This window comes from Cherax quadricarinatus, chromosome 75 (assembly GCF_038502225.1).
Source record: "Cherax quadricarinatus isolate ZL_2023a chromosome 75, ASM3850222v1, whole genome shotgun sequence".
Classification (NCBI taxonomy): Eukaryota; Metazoa; Arthropoda; class Malacostraca; order Decapoda; family Parastacidae; genus Cherax; species Cherax quadricarinatus.
The window spans coordinates 3,837,847-3,858,478 of record NC_091366.1 but is presented as its reverse complement, the minus strand read 5'-3'; the positions used below and the strand labels follow the sequence as shown (position 1 = coordinate 3,858,478).

The 20,632-nt window shown below is 37.7% G+C and overlaps 1 protein-coding gene across 1 annotated transcript; it reads right to left on the bottom strand.

Annotated features, from left to right (window-relative positions):
* Window positions 1-2,723: 2,723 nt before the first annotated feature.
* shv (DnaJ homolog shv) lies at window positions 2,724-15,356 on the bottom strand. The gene is made up of 8 exons (XM_053780881.2): window positions 15,199-15,356; window positions 11,986-12,180; window positions 10,576-10,765; window positions 10,060-10,202; window positions 9,489-9,638; window positions 8,661-8,763; window positions 6,930-7,089; window positions 2,724-4,247 (listed from the first exon to the last, which is right to left on the bottom strand). The coding sequence occupies exons 1-8, from the start codon at window positions 15,258-15,260 to the stop codon at window positions 4,183-4,185; spliced, it is 1,068 nt and encodes a 355-aa protein (XP_053636856.1). The 5' UTR covers window positions 15,261-15,356; the 3' UTR covers window positions 2,724-4,182.
* Between the last annotated feature and the right edge of the window lie 5,276 nt (window positions 15,357-20,632).

Genomic DNA, 20,632 nt, shown 5'->3' with positions numbered 1-20,632 from the left:
ACTCTCCACATGCCTCTGGCAAGACAGTGATGGAATGAACAATGGTTGTGTTCATTCTTTTTCAGGTCATCCTGCCCTGGTGGGAAATGGCCGATGTGTTAATAAATAAAATTAAGCCTACTTCCCATTGGTCAACCATATGTTGTGGGAATTCCCATTATTTTAATATTTGAAAACAAATCCACACCTATGGTGGGACTACCCAGCCAGTGCAGGCCAAAGCAATGATGAAGACTATTATTATCTAGTCTTCATAAAGGCTAAATATGCAAGGTTCACACACCACCTGGAATGTTATGTAATCGGGCTTCATTAATGGGGAGAGTAGCTCCAATCCTTAGGATCAAGAGCCCTTAACTAGTATAACCTCCCATTATTGCCAACCATTGAGGAAATTACAAAAAACTTCCCATAACAGAACACGATACCGAGAGTACACAAGAAAAAAGGAACACTGCAGCAGACCTACTGGGCCATGTGAGACAGGTCCAAGTGTCCTACTGGTTTAAGCCAATGACCCAACCTAGTCTGGTCAGGTCACATCCACTTAAGAAGCACAGCATCATATCTTCTAGCACAAGCTAGTCAGGTCCAAACCCACTCGTGTATTTAACCACAAACAGAACACACTGATTCTATTCTCTTCTCTTGCCTGGAAAGTAGTATTGAACCTTAAAATGCAATATCCTAAAGGCAAATTAGACAAAACAAGAACTTGTACAATTACATTTTATTTCGATTTATTAACCACACCACAGCAGTCTTGACACATTCACTCAGTGGTCTCATAGTATGCATTTATCACTCAAACATAGCTTATGCAGACAAAAATATAGCCACTTCTTATGTTTGCAAGTATCTTATCTGTTGTCTGATGAATTATTCCTAAATGTTCATATAAATAGTTTTACACTCCTCAAACTTTAAATGTACAGCTAACATTAAAAAATTTAATAAGATCCTTATGAAATACAGCACTAGAAGTGAAAATAATGGATACCCAAATCATATTTGCTGCAAGTAATGAATTTAACATCCCATTCTCCATCACTCAAATTAAGCATTTTCTGGTTTGGATGTTCATGAAAAAATGTGTGACATTGATTTTGTTTACGACATTAGTGTTAATTTTTTTTACCACATACTGACCTTAGGTAGAATACTGGTGCTGTTGCTAACCCTAGAAACTTTAAAGAGTATTATAAAACAGTTCAACATTTCTCCTGGCTACACTCATTACCATTTTACTCTAATGACCTTTGCTTTCCTACACATTGCAAAAATTTTGGTTTTCACAAGTCTTGCTATCTTCATTCTTTTATGTACAGTATTGTAATTGATTTTCTAAACAGCTCGAAAGTCGTGTTTAAAAACTAGTATCATACCAACAGACTTCATCCAAATCATGGAATGGGTGGGGACTTGAACCCATGCTAAGTGTTCTAAACCCCACAGGCCAGTGTATTCAAGCTCACCCGTTCCCTGATTTAATTGCGATCATGTTATTGTGATTTTGTGAGTCAGACTTAATCCAAGGTACCAAACTGTGAATTCCAAATGGATTTAAATGCATATTTTATTTAGTACATGGATTCTAAATGCAGCAAAAGTGCAAAATAGTGATATATTTTCCTTATAAATTAATAATCCTCAAGCTGTGAAATACAAGGTGAAGGAGAATTTATGCCATGTATTATCCTAATAATAAACAATACATTTCCAAAAAAGATTATCACAGAATGAGCTTTGCAAAGAAAATAATACGCATGAAATTTCAGGTCAAGTGCTAATGCTGTAACGGGAGCCAATCAGCACCGACTGTATTAAATACATACCTATAAATCTTAAAACTATATATGATCTTTCTGGCTACCCAGAATCTTAAATTATTTTGTTTTGAAGAAGTGTGGTCATAAAGACATTAAGATGATATACAGTTACAGTGTGGGATTTGTCACAAATGTTTGCAGACAACAGTGCTATAAGATTATCATCATTAAAAAAAAAAAACCGTACCATGGGCGGGGATGAGTCTCAAAACACGATGGTCTGGAGTTTTGACTCTCTGATTGCGGGTTCTATCCCCGCCCATGGTATAGTTTGTTTGCAATCGTGTCATTACAATTTCGTGAGTCATTATTATCATTATTACAATCAGTTTATGCACTAACCCTAAAACATCAGTGCTATTAAGATATTCTGAAAAGTTGCTGCTAAGATTAGCAGAATCATTTTAAAGGGTGAGTAAAAGTTTAAGTTAAAAAAGCATGACGATGAGAATTAGAAGTAAGAAAAGAAAAAAAAAGTCAAATTGGAAGGAAGCGTATAAAGGATGTTCATAAATCTGGGAGTGAATGTATCAGCAGAAGGGTCTGTGAATGATAAGGTTAATTTTTTTCAAAGAAAATTATGTCAATGGAAGCAAAATAGGAAAATTTATCTGAGCATAATAGCTATAGTGCTACTATATACAAAAATCTGGGGCAATGGTTAGAGGCAGTATGTATGTAATGTTCAAGTTGTGGAGTAAATATTATGCAGAAAATAAGAAAGGAGAGGTTAGAGATATGCATTTGCTGTTTGGAGTGACATCTGAACTGTTGTATCTGTGTACCTCCGGCAAGACAGTGATAGTGTGAATGATGGTGAAAGTTTCCTCTTCGGGTCACCTTACCTTGGTGGGAGACAGCCAGTGTTCAAAAATAAAAAAATAAATACAGAAATTTGAAGTTTAATGGTATAATAAAGTACAGCTATTTCAACGAGTTGGAGAGAGTTATTGAGATAGTAGTACGAGATGTATAAAGATAGGATAGGATGGAAGGCACAAGGGATGACCAAGCAAGGGTTGGAAGGGCAAGAGGTACTTAGGGCATTAACATCTGGCAAGCACTTGCATGTGTATTAGATCAGAGCAGAAGAGTGGTTTTTCATGTTAGACTTGCCTTTGGAGTGGGTATGTATAGTGGCCTCATTTGGAAAGTCAAGTGTCGTTGCAATTAAGTGGCTCAACAATGGATTGTGATATTTGATTACAAATTTAAATTAAAATTATATATGCTCTATAGTTTTGTTTTGTAGGGAGAAGAAACAATTGTACGTGTTGGCAGTGGAAGAAAGCAAATTTTAAATAGAGTAAAACCAGTAAAAAAAATTGCCTAATAGATAATCCTTTGTTTTTCACTATGACCATAATAGTATAGTAGTAGTATAATAAAGTATGCATATTTTTATTTTATGATTATTGAATTTCTTGCAAAGTAGATTTGACTATTAACCCAAGACAATTTATCGTTTCTCTGTCCCATTCTTAAAATGCATCAAATTACCGCATGTAGTATAACCCATTAATAGCAACATTTTGCTAACGAAATTAGCAAGTGTCACCACAAAAAAAAAAAAGTTCCAATCAACTAAATTGTGACTCTGTTTTAACCAATCACACAATACAGAAATCCTTAGAACACAGCAAAAACTGTACCTACATTAATTATACCCCACATCACTACAAATAGAACACGGCAAAATGAAACTAGTTTCCCTTTTGTAAAAAAAACAGGAGCTAGGAAAAAAAATTTATTTCTATTACTGAAAAGAAATAGGTCACAGTTTCATTGAACCATATGTTCATTTGATAGTGGTTTTTAAGGAATATTACAAAAAAAATCTCGACTCTTTAAAGAGGTAAAAGGTAAACCAAACTTACCATGCCACAGGCAGGGATTGAACTCGTGGCGAGCGACTCATTTGTCATGTGTTCAATCCGCCCATGATATGGTTTGTTTGCAATTGTGTCATTACAATTTCATGATTCATGCATATAGGAAACTTATGACCTTCTGGTTGTGCACACATGTCTATGAGAACCATTGTCAAACTTTTATTTTATATTCACCTGAGATTTTACTGTAACAGTCTATTCATGGTACAAATACATTTTTTGTACCACATTAATATTTACAACCATGTTATTTTTTCAAAGCACGAAAGAAATTTTTTTTTTTGTCGATTTTCAGTTATACACAATCAAGGGATGTCTTTTTCACTTTCATTTTGTAAAATTCCTACAAAAGGAGGAAAACATCTTGTATAAGACTGAAGTAATCATCCATTCTCCACTGCATTAATAAATCCACACACAAATATAACAATCTGTACAAAACATCTAATTTTATATATAAATTAGTAGCCCCTTAAACCATTGTAGACTTTTCCTATGGAATCTTGTTTTAAAATCTTCTTTAGAGCTGAAAAGAAAGATTAATAAATTAATGAAGTAAATTTTATAACCATTTCTTTTTATATAGAAGACCCTCAGCTTACAAATGAGCTGCATTCCTAAGGTTTTAATCTACAGGTTATTTTAAATCATTAATACATGTACTGTGCAAATAATAGTTACGTTTCACATGTTTGTACTGCATATCAACAGAAGTGAAAATGTAATTGGTGGTTAAGAGTCTTGTTCATAAATGCAGATGCTTGTAACTGGGGATGTTTCTAAGCTGAGCAACTCCTGCATTCTGCATATTATCCAAAATATTAATGTCATTCATGCTGCTTTCAAATACTGTACAGCATTCAATTATGTTTGCAAGCTTATCTGTTAACCCTTTCAGGGTTTCAGACATACGTACTAGTACGGCTTACGCACCAGGGTTTTTGGCGTACTAGTACGCCTAAATTCTAGCACCCTCAAATCTAGTGAGAGAAAGCTGGTAGGCCTACATATGAAAGAATGGGTCTATGTGGTCAGTGTGCGCAGTATAAAAAAAATCCTGCAGCAAATGCGTAATGAGAAAAAAAAAAGCCGACTTTTTGGATTAAAACAGCGACTTTGCACTGTATTTTCGTATGGTATTTATTATTGTACTCTAGTTTTCCTGGTCTCATTTAATAGAATGGAAGACATATTACAGAAATTGAGATGATTTTGACTGGTTTTACAATGAAAAGTTGATAAATTAGACACATGTGCAACTCTTGGGTATCTTTACTGAGGAAACGTTTTGCCACACAGTGGCTTCATCAGCCCATACAAAGGAGAATCTTGAAGAACAGGAGGAGAATGAGGTAATCAGTCCCTCAGCCTTGAGTCGATGTGGTCAGTCCATCAATCTTGAATAGAATACGGCATAAGTGCGGAGAAGGAGCTTACAAACCGTAGGAAGGAGAGGTGCAACAGTCTTAGGTGGTGTCACATTTGTTCAATGTGGAAGTAGGTCGTGCCCAAGGGTTAGGCAAGCGAAGAATTCCCAAGTATTAAGATCCCAAGAAGTTGCAGTGTCTGACAGGATTGTAGATCAATGGTTCAGAGAACCGACACGTTGAAACTGAGCTCAAAGTAGCAGAAATGTTCGATTTTTACCAAAGTTCAAAAGTAAACAAATCATGCTAAGCGTCCAATACATGTCAATTGGTGAGTAATATTCTTTCACAAGTGCGCTGATATTATTTATACCATTTCTACACTAATGCAGTAGTCTGCATAACAGTAAATCTTCTATTTTTTGAGAATAAAAATTCCAAGTGGAAAGCAAAAGAATGTAAGAGGGGCATGGGGACGTGACTAATGAACAGAGGAAATGTTATTTTAGTGCCAGGAATGTCTTTTTTGTTTATTCTGGACCCTATTTGGAATTTGGCATCTTTTGAAATTTGTGTGAAATTGGCAAAATTGCTAAATTCTGACCACTGTATTGGATAGTTGAAATCGGTAAACGAGTGGTTTCTTGTACTCATTCGATAAAAAAAATGGAGTTCCAGCGAAATAGTTATGATTTTTGTCGACTAGTACACTGGAATTGGCCGAAAATAGGGCTCAAAGTGGGCAAAATCGCCGATGCATAAACATTGTCGAGAGTGCTAACTTTGAGAGCATAATTCCGTAAGTTTTCCATCAAATTTCATACTTCTGGTGTCATTATGATCAGGAAAAGATTCTCTATCTTTCCATAAGAAAATATAATATTTTTTTTCTTGAAATTTGGGTGACCCTGAGAACGAGTCTGGGAGAGGGCCTGGGGACCCTGAAAGGGTTAAGTGGTCCTGGGAATTGTTTTCCCCATGGTCCAGTCTTAGCTCAGGTCACCTAGGTTGGAAAGGATATATGACAGTATTAAGAACTAGTTGGAAGCACACAGGAAAGTAAAGGTGTGTAAACTGAATGCAAGTACTGTAGAGGTTTCTAAGATTTACCCGTGATATTAAGTGTTCGTGAAACAAAGAAAGGAGCAGAAATCCTGTCAGAATACAAAAAATTAATGGGTTACCATGTCACACTCATTTGGCAGGGCTGAAGTACGTCTCTGGACGATTACTGTCTACTAACGAAATACTGATGAAAGGAAAAAGTTGGCAAAATATTGTTAGTTAACTCTCCGGCATTTTGTTTATTTCTTGAATGTACTTTCAAGGTGGAAGCCACGACCTAAAATTTGCTGAAAGTCTTATCGAAATCTGATGATCGTTCTTTATACATTCTTGAAAACTATTATCCCATTTTCCACACGTCTTTTCTTTAAACATGAAAAATTTATAGTGAGAGTCCTAAGCAAGTCGTATCTTTTAGGAAATGATCACATTAACCAAATTATGGACAGGCAATCAAATTTTCAAATGGTACTCTACAATGTAAGACTGGTCACTACAACAAGAAACCTTGCCTCTAGTGATCCAATCAGCATCCCCACATGAGCAGTATTTAGCTATGACATTCTGGCAAAACAGTGACAGTGTAAATGATTGTCTAAGATTTTTTTTTCGGGTCACCTTACCTCAGTGGGAGACAGCCAGTGTAAAAAAAAAAAAAAAAAAAAAAAAGGGGGTATTCAATTTACTTTCCCCAATGAAGTACATATTTTCCAAGGCACCTAACATCAAGTGGACTGCTACAAATAAAGAATTTAGAAAATTATAATTGACCTTACCTTCTTTATCTTCTTCGCTAAATTCATTCTTTGGGAATTCCACGTCAAACGTAATGTAGAGAATACCATACAGATTATTATTTTCGTAATTAGGCATTCCTTCTCCCTTCTTACGAATTCGAGCTCCGGGCCACGTTGGTTTCTCTCGTACAATGTGCACCTAAAACAAATGTGGCACCATATGTAGCATGTAAATACATATTTAATAATAAACACGAGCCTGACTGAACAGGCAACCAACTGAAAATCTTGGCCCATGTGAGGCTGCAGAGATAGAAAATCTTTGCAAGCTATACACAAATAACCCGCACATAGAAGAGAGGAGCTTACGACGACGTTTCGGTCCGACTTGGACCATTTACAGAGTCACACTAACCAGAAGTGGAGCAGGACGGGTATATATAGACAGGAAGAGGTAGTGGTGGTAGTAGTAGAAGCAGTAGTGGTAGTAGTTACAGGTATACTGTAATCACACAGGTACACAATACATTCCACATTATCAGAAAGAAATTCAAGATTGTTGAATATCTCTCTATTGTCTGTGTCACGAAGGGGAAGGAAGGAGTCAGTGAAGAGGGGAAACAAAGGAGAGAGAAAGAAACAAGAGAAGTGAGAAAAGGAAGAAAGAGGGATTGAAGAAAAGAGGAGGAAGAAAAGAGAAAGTGACAGAAGAAAAATGCAGGAGACAGAGGAAGGAGAATGGAGGGAATGGGGGTTGGGAAGCAAAAAAGAGGGAAGATAGTGGAAGGGAGGGAAAAAATTGAGGGGAGGGAGGGAGGAAGGGATGGAGGGAGGGAGGGAGGGAGGGAGGGAGGGAGGGAGGAAGGGATGGAGGGAGGAAGAAAGGAGGGAGGGAGGAAGAAAGGAGGGAGGGAGGAAGAAAGGAGGGAGGGAGGAAGAAAGGGAGGGAGGGAGGAAGAAAGGGAGGGAGGGAGGAAGGGCTTTGGGATTTAAACAGCAATGAGATAAAAAAAACAAAGCCCTTCAAGAAATAACCAAGAAAAATGCAGAAGCATCGTAATAAAATGATGGGAGGTGGTGGTGGCTGTTGCTTATCATGGACTACATCTCCTTGAGCTTCTAAAGCCTTGCTGCTTCCAGTATGGAGGGCCAATAAAGCTCAAAACATATGAAGTGGTAGCCCTAAAAAAACCCAGAAACTTTTTTCCTTACTGTGCCACAGTCAATATCATATCTTCACTACTCAGCTTTGTTTAATAACTTTCACACTTCATTATCAATCACCAACATATTCAACAATTATAGAAACACAGCTACAATAGATACACAAGTTAAAGACATGGGAACGTGTAATTACAGTGTAACTGTTTTAATAGCTTTCCTGCATCACCTAACTTATTTTTTTTAGCTTTACGACACAACCAACCAGTCACTTACAATTTATTTAAAATACAATCCCTGGACGTGCAATATACAAGATTATACTGCAATTCTATTCAAAACAAAGGTATATATATTATTCCATTACACATACTGTAGCTCACCCCAATGACCGCATCATACATTTATAGATGAAGAGTCTTTCTGCTCAGATTTTTGGTGCCAAGATTCACTTTCCTATTTGAAAAAGCTCATTTTCTTTCCTTGTAGATTTGAACACTTTTTTGCAATGCTTTCCAGTTCATCAGTTCTAAATAAAACAAGTCCAATTACATTTAATTTACTCTTATTCTATATTTCATTAATCCATTACAAATAGTTTTCCCTTACCATGTGCTTATCAAGATGTGGGATATTAAGCTCAAATCCTAAGAGAGCCTCTTGCAGGGATAATGTAACATTTGTGTACAAATCATCACCTCGACGCTCAAATCTGCAAATAAAATGTAAAAAATTTAATTCTTTCAGAAATCAAATTTCATCATATGCAACCCAGTGTGTAACTGTATAGGATGAAATAAAAAATGATCCGAAATACTGTATTTATAAAAAACATTAACCATCGACTACTTTCTTCCCTACACTATCCAAAAGCAAATTCACCTTTCAATAAACAGTCCCAGTCTGTCCATTTTCTTAATTGTTGTTACAATACTTCCCAGTTTCTTTCCATCTATTTGTACATGTATGGTAAACAGTTGCATAAAGTTCTTTCATTTCTTTTTCAACAAGTCTGCCGTCTCCCACCGAGGCAGGGTGACCCATAAAGAAAAAATCCCAAAAAGAAAATACTTTCATCATCATCATTCAACACTTTCACCTCACTCATAGATAATCACTGTTTGTATTGATAAAGCCACTAGATGGTAAAACGTTTCCAGTAAAGATACCTAGATGCTGCACATGTATCTAATTCTTCATCTTTCCATGTGTTTTCTGACTAGTGAATTCCTGTCAAGATAATTATCATTCTTTATACTGTATTTATGCAATACACAATCCAACAGTTGGAAGTAGTTAGCATTCATTTGAAGGATTTTTTTTTTTTTTAAACCAGAAAGCAAAAATATTATACAAGGCTATCTTCCCCTGAAAAATTTGGAGCACTATTTCAGACATCAATGGTACAGATAACCAAATTAAGCACATATAGCTGACCTTTCGTGTGGCATTGTTTTTATACGAATGATGAGATCGCCAGGATCGCCATCAATGTGGGGTTCACCTTCACCAATGAAGCGATGCTCTTGTCCATCAACCATGCCAGGTTCAATCTCAAATTCTAAAGTTCTTTCTTCATTCACTAACCTGTAAAGAAAAATATATATGAATAAGACAATGTAACAGCAAATATAAATCTTTGCACTCTTGGAGGGGTTAAGGATATCTGCTATTTGGAGGGGCATCTAAACTATCATATCTGTGCACCTCTGGCAAGAGAGTGATGATGGTGAAAGTATTTCTTTTTCAGGTCACCCCTGTCTTGGTGGGACACAGCCAGTGTTAAAAACATACATTTTATTAATGCAGTCTTGTCAGAAAAGTTACAAATCAAAAAATGCTTTCCAATATCATTACACTATTTTATGTATTGTAATTACTCTACTGCTTATTTAACTATGCACCAATTTGTGAATAAAAAATAAATTAAGGACCACTTTACAGAATTTTAAATTGCACTATGCAAATAATTCCCACAACAAAAATAGAAAAATGCATGCTTACATACTTGACATTAGGGCATTCATCACACACTTGCTGCTGAGTCATCTGAAACCGTCCAGGACCCAACTGTCTAGTAACCATCTCCTGACGACAGTTACAGCGTCGTGTACCTGTTGCTGCTCTAGCTACCGGTTTATTTCGTACCATCTGAAAAGATTCATGCATATTTATCTTGCGCAATACAGAAGCCATAAACTGTTATAACCTGATTAAACTATGCTACATTTACCCGTATTAATTATCTGTTTGACTACATTTACAATGTCTCTGGCAAATTTTTCGATAATCAAACCTCTGCTTATTATCACAGCATTATATTTCCTAAGCAAGTGTTAAACCCGAAGATTATACAGCAGCTAAGAAGCTTCCAGGAAAGAAAGTAAAAATAGAGATGTCAATAATCAGACGATATTGGAACCAAATAATTTCTCAATTTTGAAGTATGCAGGCTTTTAAACCTACAATATATAATGAATCAGTATGCTAGTTGTACATGTAATCTTACATGAAATTTATTTACCTCAACAAAGTTTCCTACATACAGTTCTTCCAGTGTTACTGCCATGTCCATGGTCACATCTCCACCTTTTGGTACTTCACGTTCTCTTGGCTGACCACCACCAAAGCCAAAACCAAAATCACCGAAGAAACTGGCGAAGGGATCCATTCCTCCAAAGCCATCTTCTTTGGCTACACATTCTTCTCCACACCTACAGAATATAGTTTTATCATAGCTCAGCATTGAAGGAAATGCTTCAAGTACATATGTTAAAACACTGTAAAAACTAAATTAATATATTTCACACTTATTCTTCCTGACAAAAACATTGCTTAAAGAAATTATCACTAGTATATATAAACAAATTTACTTTAAAACTTCAGAGGCACAGGTAAAATGGACATCAGTAAAAGAACCTAATGGAAGTAATTACTGCAAATTAAGAAAATCTGACTTGTTCTGTATACGGTCTATATCATTTTTTAATCGACTTCATGAAATATTACCAGACATAATTCAGGCAAGAAAGGGAAAAATCATAGTTTACATCTGGAAAATTAAAATATGTACAGTAACTAACACCATCCATAATCATCCAAACTGTGGTATGTATTTACAATGAACTACAAGCACTAACAGGTTGCTTGATTAAGCTGCAAACCAGAAGCCTGTGCATAGACTAGGCCATGAAAGGGAAGGAAAATCATCATTATTGCATTTATGGAGAGTGCTCAACCCATAGGGATGACAGTGCCTGGGAAAATGGCAGATATTCAAGTCTGATGCAAGGAAGGGAGAGGCAGACCCATTCCTGAACTAAGAGTCCTTCACCAGCATCAAGGAACCTTCCTTGTGGGGTAAGAAGGAAGAGCAGATCCCAGGAAACAATTTAGATATATCACTGAGTACATCTGAATAATGTGATGAATGGTTTTGAAAACCGACAAGTTGAAGATTGAGACACTTATGCACCCTATGCTGTACATTCTACAAGATTGATGGACTGAACACATCGACTCCAGGCTGAAGGACTGATTACCTCAATCTCCCCCCTCTTCTTGCACCTCTCTGCTTTGTATTGGACTAATGAAGCCAATGTGTGGCGAAACGTTTCCTAAATAAAGATTCCCATATGGTGCATAAGTGTCAATCTTCAACATCTGAATAATACACAGCATGTCAATAAATTGAACTATGGCAATACAGTGGACCCCCGGTTTATGATATTATTTCATTCCAGAAGTATGTTCAGGTGCCAGTACTGAACGAATTTGTTCCCATAAGGAATATTGTGAATTAGATTAGTCCATTTCAGACCCCCAAACATACAGGTACAAATGCACTTACATAAATACACTTACATAATTGGTCGCATTGGGAGATGATCGTAAAGCGGGGGTCCACTGTACGTATTTTGTTTTATTTACATACCTGTCATACTTTTGTCTCTTTTCATCATCAACAAGAACCTCATAAGCTGCTCCCAAATCCTTAAATTTATCTTCAGCATTGGGGTCGTCTTTGTTCTTGTCAGGGTGATATTCCTTTGCTAACTTACGATATGCCTTTTTTATCTGGTTTACATTTGCACTACGAGGTACACCTAAGATCTTGTAGAAATCTCTCCTGAATAAAGAGAAGAGCAAATATAATTAATCCATAATTAACAACATTACACAAAAACCTCGTAATTAAAAGTAAACTATTAAAAAATCGAAACGTTAATGCAATTTTACTTTGAAATTACCATGAGCACAAAATAACAAGCAAATCTATGATGGATTCCTCATCCTCATTCAGAAGTAATACTGGTACAGTACTTAAAAATCTACACAGGTGTACACTAATCAGATATAAACACTGTCAGAGCTCTATTATAATTAACAACTCATCCTTTTTATTTATTGTACGAAGGAACAAATGTAGCTCACTGGTAGAGCATTTGTCAAATGGGCATATCTCAATACCGTACTGGTACATACTTGGTTCCCCTCTACATCTATCAATAAATAAGTACCTAAGTAAGTTAGCTTATTCAGGTATACACAAATACAGTTACACAGATTATCATACATAGCAGCATATGTGTAGAGAACCTAGGATAACCCAAAAAAGTCGAAGTGACTTATTTCCATTGAGAAACATAACAAAATTATAACAGCTATAATTATTCTGTATAGAAAGATAGACTAAAAAAATAGCATTTAACCCTTAAACGGTCCAAAGAGATCAATGTTCAAATTCGTATTGCTACAAAAGTAGATCTACTTTTTTTTACATATTTTCAAATATAACAAAAAAAAAAATGTAGATAAAAGTTTTTTTACACGTTTTCAAACGTAAAACAAAAAAGATCTACATTTTTTTACATACTTTCAGATGTTGAAAAAACGAATATATACGTTTGGACCATTTAAGGTTAAGTTGCGAATCTAGGTGCTGTAGGCCATCATACTGGCTAGGTGGGGAATTAGTAATTTAAACGAGAACAGAGAGGTTGTGACAATTTGTAGGGAAGACAGTGATGGAGTGAATGATGGTGAAAGTTTTTCTTTTTCGGGCCACCCTGCCTTGGTGGGAATCGGCCAGTGTGTTAATAAATAATAAATAAATAATTGACTTTGACAAAAATTTATTGGGAAAGAACTTGGTGGCTATTGGCTAGAAGATACTGTAAGTTTATTTTGGTATAACAAATACAGTTACACAAATTAACATACATAGTACACATGTAAATTACCTAGGATAGCCCTTATAGTACTGTATGTGAAAAGTGAGATGGCAGGCAAGGATTTATAGCTTATGTGAGGATTCATAGTTTAGGTGAGGATTCATAGTTTAGGTGAGGATTCATAGTTTAGGTGAGGATTCATAGTTTAGGTGAGGATTCATAGTTTGGGTGAGGATTCATAGTTTGAGTGAGGATTCATAGTCTGGGTGAGGATTCATAGTCTGGGTGAGGATTCATAGTTTAGGTGAGGATTCATAGTTTAGGTGAGAATTTATAGTTTGGGTGAGGATTCATAGTTTGAGTGAGGATTCATAGTCTGGGTGAGGATTCATAGTTTAGGTGAGGATTCATAGTTTGAGTGAGGATTCATAGTTTGGGTGAGGATTCATAGCTTGGGTGAGGATTCATAGTTTAGGTGAGGATTCATAGTTTGAGTGAGGATTCATAGTTTGGGTGAGGATTCATAGTTTGGGTGAGGATTCATAGTTTGGGTTAGGATTCATAGTTTGGGTGAGGATTCATAGTTTGGGTGAGGATTCATAGTTTGGGTGAGGATTCATAGTTTGGGTGAGGATTCATAGTTTGGGTGAGGATTCACAGTTTAGGTGAGGATTCACAGTTTGGGTGAGGATTCATAGTTTGGGTGAGGATTCATAGTTTGGGTGAGGATTCACAGTTTAGGTGAGGATTCATAGTTTAGAAGATACATAATTTAGACGATTCAGAATTTACAGGAAGATTCAGAATTTACGAGAAGATTCAGAATTCACGAGATTCAGAATTTACGAGACGATTCAGAATTCACGAGACGATTCAGAATTCACGAGACGATTCAGAATTCACGAGACGATTCAGAATTCACGAGACGATTCAGAATTCACGAGAAGATTCAGAATTCACGAGAAGATTCAGAATTCACGAGACGATTCAGAATTCACGAGAAGATTCAGAATTCACGAGAAGATTCAGAATTCACGAGAAGATTCAGAATTTACGAGAAGATTCAGAATTTACGAGAAGATTCAGAATTTAGGTGAGGTACAATTATTATTTATAGATGAGGTAGGAGGTAAAGCACGAAATGGGTAATGTACTTTGTTTTATTTTGAGTGAAACCCATTAAACTTGTTTAATAAAAATACCCAAATGGAAATAAATCAAGAACCCCAATGGAAGTCAAGGACCTCAATGGAAGCCAAGGACCCCAATGGAAATAAATCAAGGACCCCAATGGAAGTCAAGGACCTCAATGGAAGCCAAGGACCTCAATGGAAGCCAAGGACCCCAATGGAAATAAATCAAGGACCCCAATGGAAGTCAAGGACCCCAATGAAAGCCAAGGACCCAATGGAAATAAATCAAGGACCCAATGAAAGCCAAGGACCTCAATGGAAATAAATCAAGGACCCTAATGGGAGTCAAGGACCCCATTGGAAATAAGCCACTTTGACTTTCCTGGATTACCCTTGGTAATTTACACCCATTACCATATATATAATAACTTATATAAGTGTATTTAAGTGTAGTTATACTTAAATAAAGTTACACAGGTGAGGAACATTTAAAAGCGGCGGCCACTGTAGGGAATAATGTGTCTCCCGCTGATTGGTCCTCCTCCACTACCTTAATACCTCGCTAAATACAACAATTACTTACATTTTAGACCCATGCATGTTATCATTTCAAACTAGATATCTTATTCTAGCTTGCCAGACCCTAAAAATATATTTTAAACAGCCGGTCATGGGAGAAATTAGATAAATAAAGAGGACTGACAGGGCATCAGCTGATGAGGACAAATCACCTCATGTACCTTATTATGGCTAACACAGACGATTAATACAAAAATTATGAATTACGGTAGTTGGGTTATGCTCTCAAAAATATGTGTAAAGTACTCAAAAGTGGCTTACCCAGCTTCACAAGCGATAATAACGAGTAAAAGACAGAGTCCCCAGCTCCACCGCGGCGTCATCCTGACACTCTGCTACACTGATTTTCCTTCTTATATTTACTCTATAAATGCTATATCTTTATTAATTGTTTATTTAAACACTATGGAGGTGAAAATTAAATTTGCTGCATTTTATCTGGTAGTGAGAATTTTGTTTAACGTGGTTGGTGTTAGCTAGAAGAGGTGAAATGTAATTTTTGAAGGTAGATTTAAGGCAAGTTGAGGTTGTGAATGCTGGCCACGTATTGTGCCTCCCCCAGGCAACCTTTCTTACAATACCACACTGCCACGTGTTATACCTCGCTATATACTTACTCTCTTACTTTATTTACCTACTGGCATATATATACACAATTATCATATCTAATAACACTGCTACACGGGTGTAAATTGCCTAGGATAACCCAAAAAAGTCAGACCAAGGGTCCTTATATCTTACAATACCACACTGCCACGTATTATACCTGGGTATATACTTACTCTCTCACTTTATTTACCTACTGGCATATATATACACAATTATCATACCTAATAACACTGCTACACGGGTGTAAATTGCCTAGGATAACCCAAAAAAATCAGACCAAGGGTCCTTCTTATATCTTACAATATCACACTGCCACGTATTATACCTGGCTATATACTTACTCTGGGTATTTAGGCATATATACACATAATTACAATTATTATACCTAGTTACAGTGATGTAAATTGCCTAGGATAACCCAAAAAAATTGACTTATTTCCAATGGGGCCCTTGTAATATCTTACAATACCACACTGCCATGTATTATACCTGGCTATATACTCACTCTCTGAGTTTATTTAGGTACAGGTATATATATACACAATTATCATACCTAATAACACAAGGGTGTAAATTACCTAGGATAACCCAAAAAAGTCAAAGTGAATTATTGCCATTGGAATCCCTGTAATAAATTATTATACTATCATACTGCCACGTATCATACCAGGGTATATAGTGAATAAGATGAGTTTATTTAGGCACAGGTACACATAAATACGGTTATCATACTTATTAACATGAGTAAATTAACCAAGGTACAGTGTAAATTACACAAATAACCCGCACATAAAAGAGAGAATCTTACGACGACGTTTCGGTCCGACTTGGACCATTTACAAATGAATGGTTCAGAGAACCGACATGTTGATAAATTAGACACATGTACAACTCTTGGGTATCTTTATTGAGGAAACGTTTCGCCACACAGTGGCTTCATCAGTCCATACAAAGGAGTTGTACATGTGTCTAATTTATCACCATTTACATAGTAAATGGTCCAAGTCGGACCGAAACGTCGTCGTAAGATTCTCTCTTTTATGTGCGGGTTATTTGTGTATCGTTCCGGTCACGGTATTGTGCCTTTTTTTATTTACAGTGTAAATTACCTAAGATAACCAAATCGATATTTAGGGACTCCAAGGTAGATAAGTCACTTTGTCTGACCTTTTTAAGTGTCAGGGGCCCGAGACTGTTCAACTGCCTCCCAGCATACATAAGGGGGATTACCAATAGACCCCTGGCTGTCTTCAACCAGGCACTGGACAAGCACCTAAAGTCAGCACCTGACCAGCCGAGCTGTGGTTCGTACGTTGGATTGCGTGCAGCCAGCAGTAACAGCCTGGTTGATCAGGCTCTGATCCATCATGAGGCCTGGTCATAGACTGGGCCGCGGGGGCGTTGACCCCCGGAACTCTCTCCAGGTAATTTACACATATGTTACTAGGTATAATAATTGTACTTATGTGTACCTGTACCTAAATACACTTGTTTCTATTTGGGTCCTTATATTATCTTATAAGCCCGGACTTGTGCATATACCTGGAGGGTGTTCTGGCCGCATGTAAACCAGCGTACGAACCACAGCCCGGTTGGTCAGATACTGATTTGAGGTGCCTGTCCAGCTCCTTCTTGAAGATAGCCAGAGGTCTTTTGGTAATCTCCCCTATGTATGCTGGGAGGCAGTTGAACAGTCTTGGGCCCCGGACACTTATTGTGTTGTCTCTTAGAGCTCCTGCTGTTCATTAGGAGGATGTTGCACCACCCACTAAGTCTTGCTTTAGTAGGGAGTGATTTTCGTGTGCATATTTGGGACTGGTTCTCTTAAGATTTTCAAAGTATCTTTCTCGCCTGCATTCCACAGAGTACAGGTCAAGGGACTTCAACCGTTCCCAGTAGTTTAGGTACTTTATGGTACTTATACATGCAGTGAAAATTCTTTGTATATTATCCAGGCCTGCAATTTCGCCTGCCTTAAAAGGGGCCGTTTGTGTACAGCAGAATTCCAGCCTAGAGAAAGCAAGCGGTTGGAAGGAATCATCATTGGCTTAGCATCCCTAGTTTTGAAGGTTCTCATTATCCATCCTATCATTTTCCTGTTAGATGTGGTAGAGACATCGTTGTGATTTTTTTTAGATATCTTTGATATCGCTCCCAGGTCCTTCAAATCAGCTTTTCGTTCTATTGTGTGGTTGAAATTTGCTTTATACTCTGATCTAGTTTTTAAATCCTCGAGTTTTCCATAGCGGAGTAGTTGAAATTCGTCTCCAATGAACTTCATACTGTTTTCTGACGCCCATTAAAGACTCGGTTACGTCCGCTTGGATATTTGTAGTGTCCTCAATGGATGACACTCATGCAGATTCTGGTATAATCAGCAAAGGAGGACACGGTGCTGTGGCTTACATCTCTATCTATTTCAGATATAAGGATGAGGAAAAGGATGGGAGTGAGTATTATATCTTGTGGAACAGCTTTTCACTGTATCCGCCAATGACTCGACTCTAATTACTCTTTGTGTCCTACTTGTCAGGAAGTTATAGATCCATCTACCTACTTTTCCTATTATTCCTTTATCGCTCATTTTGTGCACCATTACACCATGATCACACTTGTCGAAGGCTTTTGCAAGTCTGTGTATACTACATCCACATTTTGCTTGTCCTTCAGTGCATCAAAGACCATGTCATAGTGGTCCAGTTGTTGTGAGAAGCAGCAATGACCTGGTCTAAATCAACGCTGTCCTGGGTTGTGCAATTATTGGGTATCCAAGTGGTTGGCGATCTTGCTTCTTAGAACCCCTTCAAAGATTTTTATGATGTGGGACAGTAGTACTATCGGCCTGTAATTCTTTGCAATTGCTTTACTGCCACTTTTGTGAAGTGGGGCTATATCTGTTGTTTTTAGTGGCTGTGGGATGACCCCTTGTCTATGCCCTCTCTCCACAGAATATTTAATGCACGTGAACGGGGTTTCTTGTAGTTCTTGATGAACACGGAGTTCCACGAGTCTGGGCCTGGGGCAGAGTGCATGGGCATGTCATTCATTGTTTATCTAGTCCTGTGGTGTTAGGATTATACCAGAATTTCTCGAATTGACCAAATTTTGAGTCTCGGTCATTAAAACAAAAACTCAGATTGCTGACCCATAGTCTGATTAACGGCTCACTTAACACTGGAGTTTACCTGGAGAGAGCTCCGGGGGTCAACGCCCCCGCGGCCCGGTCTGTGACCAGGCCTCCTGGTGGATCAGAGCCTGATCAACCAGGCTGTTGCTGCTGGCTGCACGCAAACCAACGTACGAGCCACAGCCCGGCTGGTCAGGAACCGACTTTAGGTGCTTGTCCAGTGCCAGCTTGAAGACTGCCAGGGGTCTGTTGGTAATCCCCCTTATGTATGCTGGGAGGCAGTTGAACAGTCTCGGGCCCCTGACACTTATTGTATGGTCTCTTAACGTGCTAGTGACACCCCTGCTTTTCATTGGGGGATGTTGCATCGTCTGCCAAGTCTTTTGCTTTCGAAGTGAGTGATTTTCGTGTGCAAGTTCGGTACTAGTCCCTCTAGGATTTTCCAGGTGTATATAATCATGTATCTCTCCCGCCTGCGTTCCAGGGAATACAGGTTCAGGAACCTCAAGCGCTCCCAGTAATTGAGGTGTTTTATCTCCGTTATGCGCTCCGTGAAGGTTCTCTGTACATTTTCTAGGTCAGCAATTTCACCTGCCTTGAAAGGTGCTGTTAGAGTGCAGCAATATTCCAGCCTAGATAGAACAAGTGACCTGAAAAGTGTCATCATGGGCTTGGCATCCCTAGTTTTGAAGGTGTGTCATATTGGGACCTCATGCTAGTATCTCAGTGTATATATGTATGTATATATATACACTGTATATACATACTTGTCTATTTAATTAAATAGGTTTAAATAGTCTCTTAGCCTTGATAAAAGGTGCCTAGTCCCTTAGTCTCACTGTTTTACTTAGCTGTGTAGGCGAAACGTTTCTGGCAATCAAGATACCTGTGTTGTACATGTGTCTTACCAAGTAAAATTAACAGTTCTAGGAAGGCTAGAGAAAGGGCATTGCTTTTTATATATAAAATTTGGCTGCATTACATTGCATAGTTACCCTGATCTATGCATGGGACAAAAGCTAACCTTAGATACAGGTACACATAAGTATAGTTATACAAATTTGGGTGACTACATTTATCATACATACCAACATATGTGTAAATTACCTATGATAACCCCCCTCCCCCCAAAAAAAGTCAAATTGAAAAGACAAAACAGCGTCAGCCTACATTATAGCAACATATTGCTTAATAATAATAATAACAATAATAATAATAATAATAATAATAATAATAATAATAATAATAATAATAATAATAATAATAATAATAATAATAATAATAATAATATCATTATTTACTACCAGTAATAACAAAAAAGGCACAATACCGTGACTGGAACGAAACACAAATAACCCGCACATAAAAGAGAGAAGCTTACGACGACGTTTCGGTCCGACTTGGACCATTGACAAAGTCACCAGTACATGTACAAGGTATACATACCATAGCTGACATCAGTGACATACTACTATATAGAAAGTCACTTGTTATGCTGAGCATTTCCCGCAAATTAGGTCAGTTTTGTCCCAGGATGCGACCCACACCAGTCCACTAACACCCAGGATGCGACCCACACCAGTCCACTAACACCCAGGATGCGACCCACACCAGTCCACTAACACCCAGGATGCGACCCACACCAGTCCACTAACACCCAGGATGCGACCCACACCAGTCCACTAACACCCAGGATGCGACCCACACCAGTCCACTAACACCCAGGATGCGACCCACACCAGTCCACTAACACCCAGGATGCGACCCACACCAGCCCACTAACACCCAGGTACCTATTTTACTGATGAGTGAACATAGACAACAGGTGTAAAGAAACACGCCCAATGTTTCTACCCTGGCTGGGAATCGAACCCGAACCGTCGCCGTGTGAAGCGAGAGCTTTAGCCAACAGACCACCAGAGTTTAAGTGAAGCTTTATCAGGTTATAAATTTACTAAA

Coding starts and splice junctions, on each gene's coding strand:
- shv (XM_053780881.2), bottom strand. CDS start 15,260: ATGACGCCGCGGTGGAGCTGGGGACTCTGTCTTTTACTCGTTATTATC. Junction 10,766..11,985: donor AAGAGACAAAAGTATGACAG/GTATGTAAATAA, acceptor TATATTCTGTAG/GTGTGGAGAAGAATGTGTAG. Junction 9,639..10,059: donor GATGAATGCCCTAATGTCAA/GTATGTAAGCAT, acceptor TTTTCTTTACAG/GTTAGTGAATGAAGAAAGAA.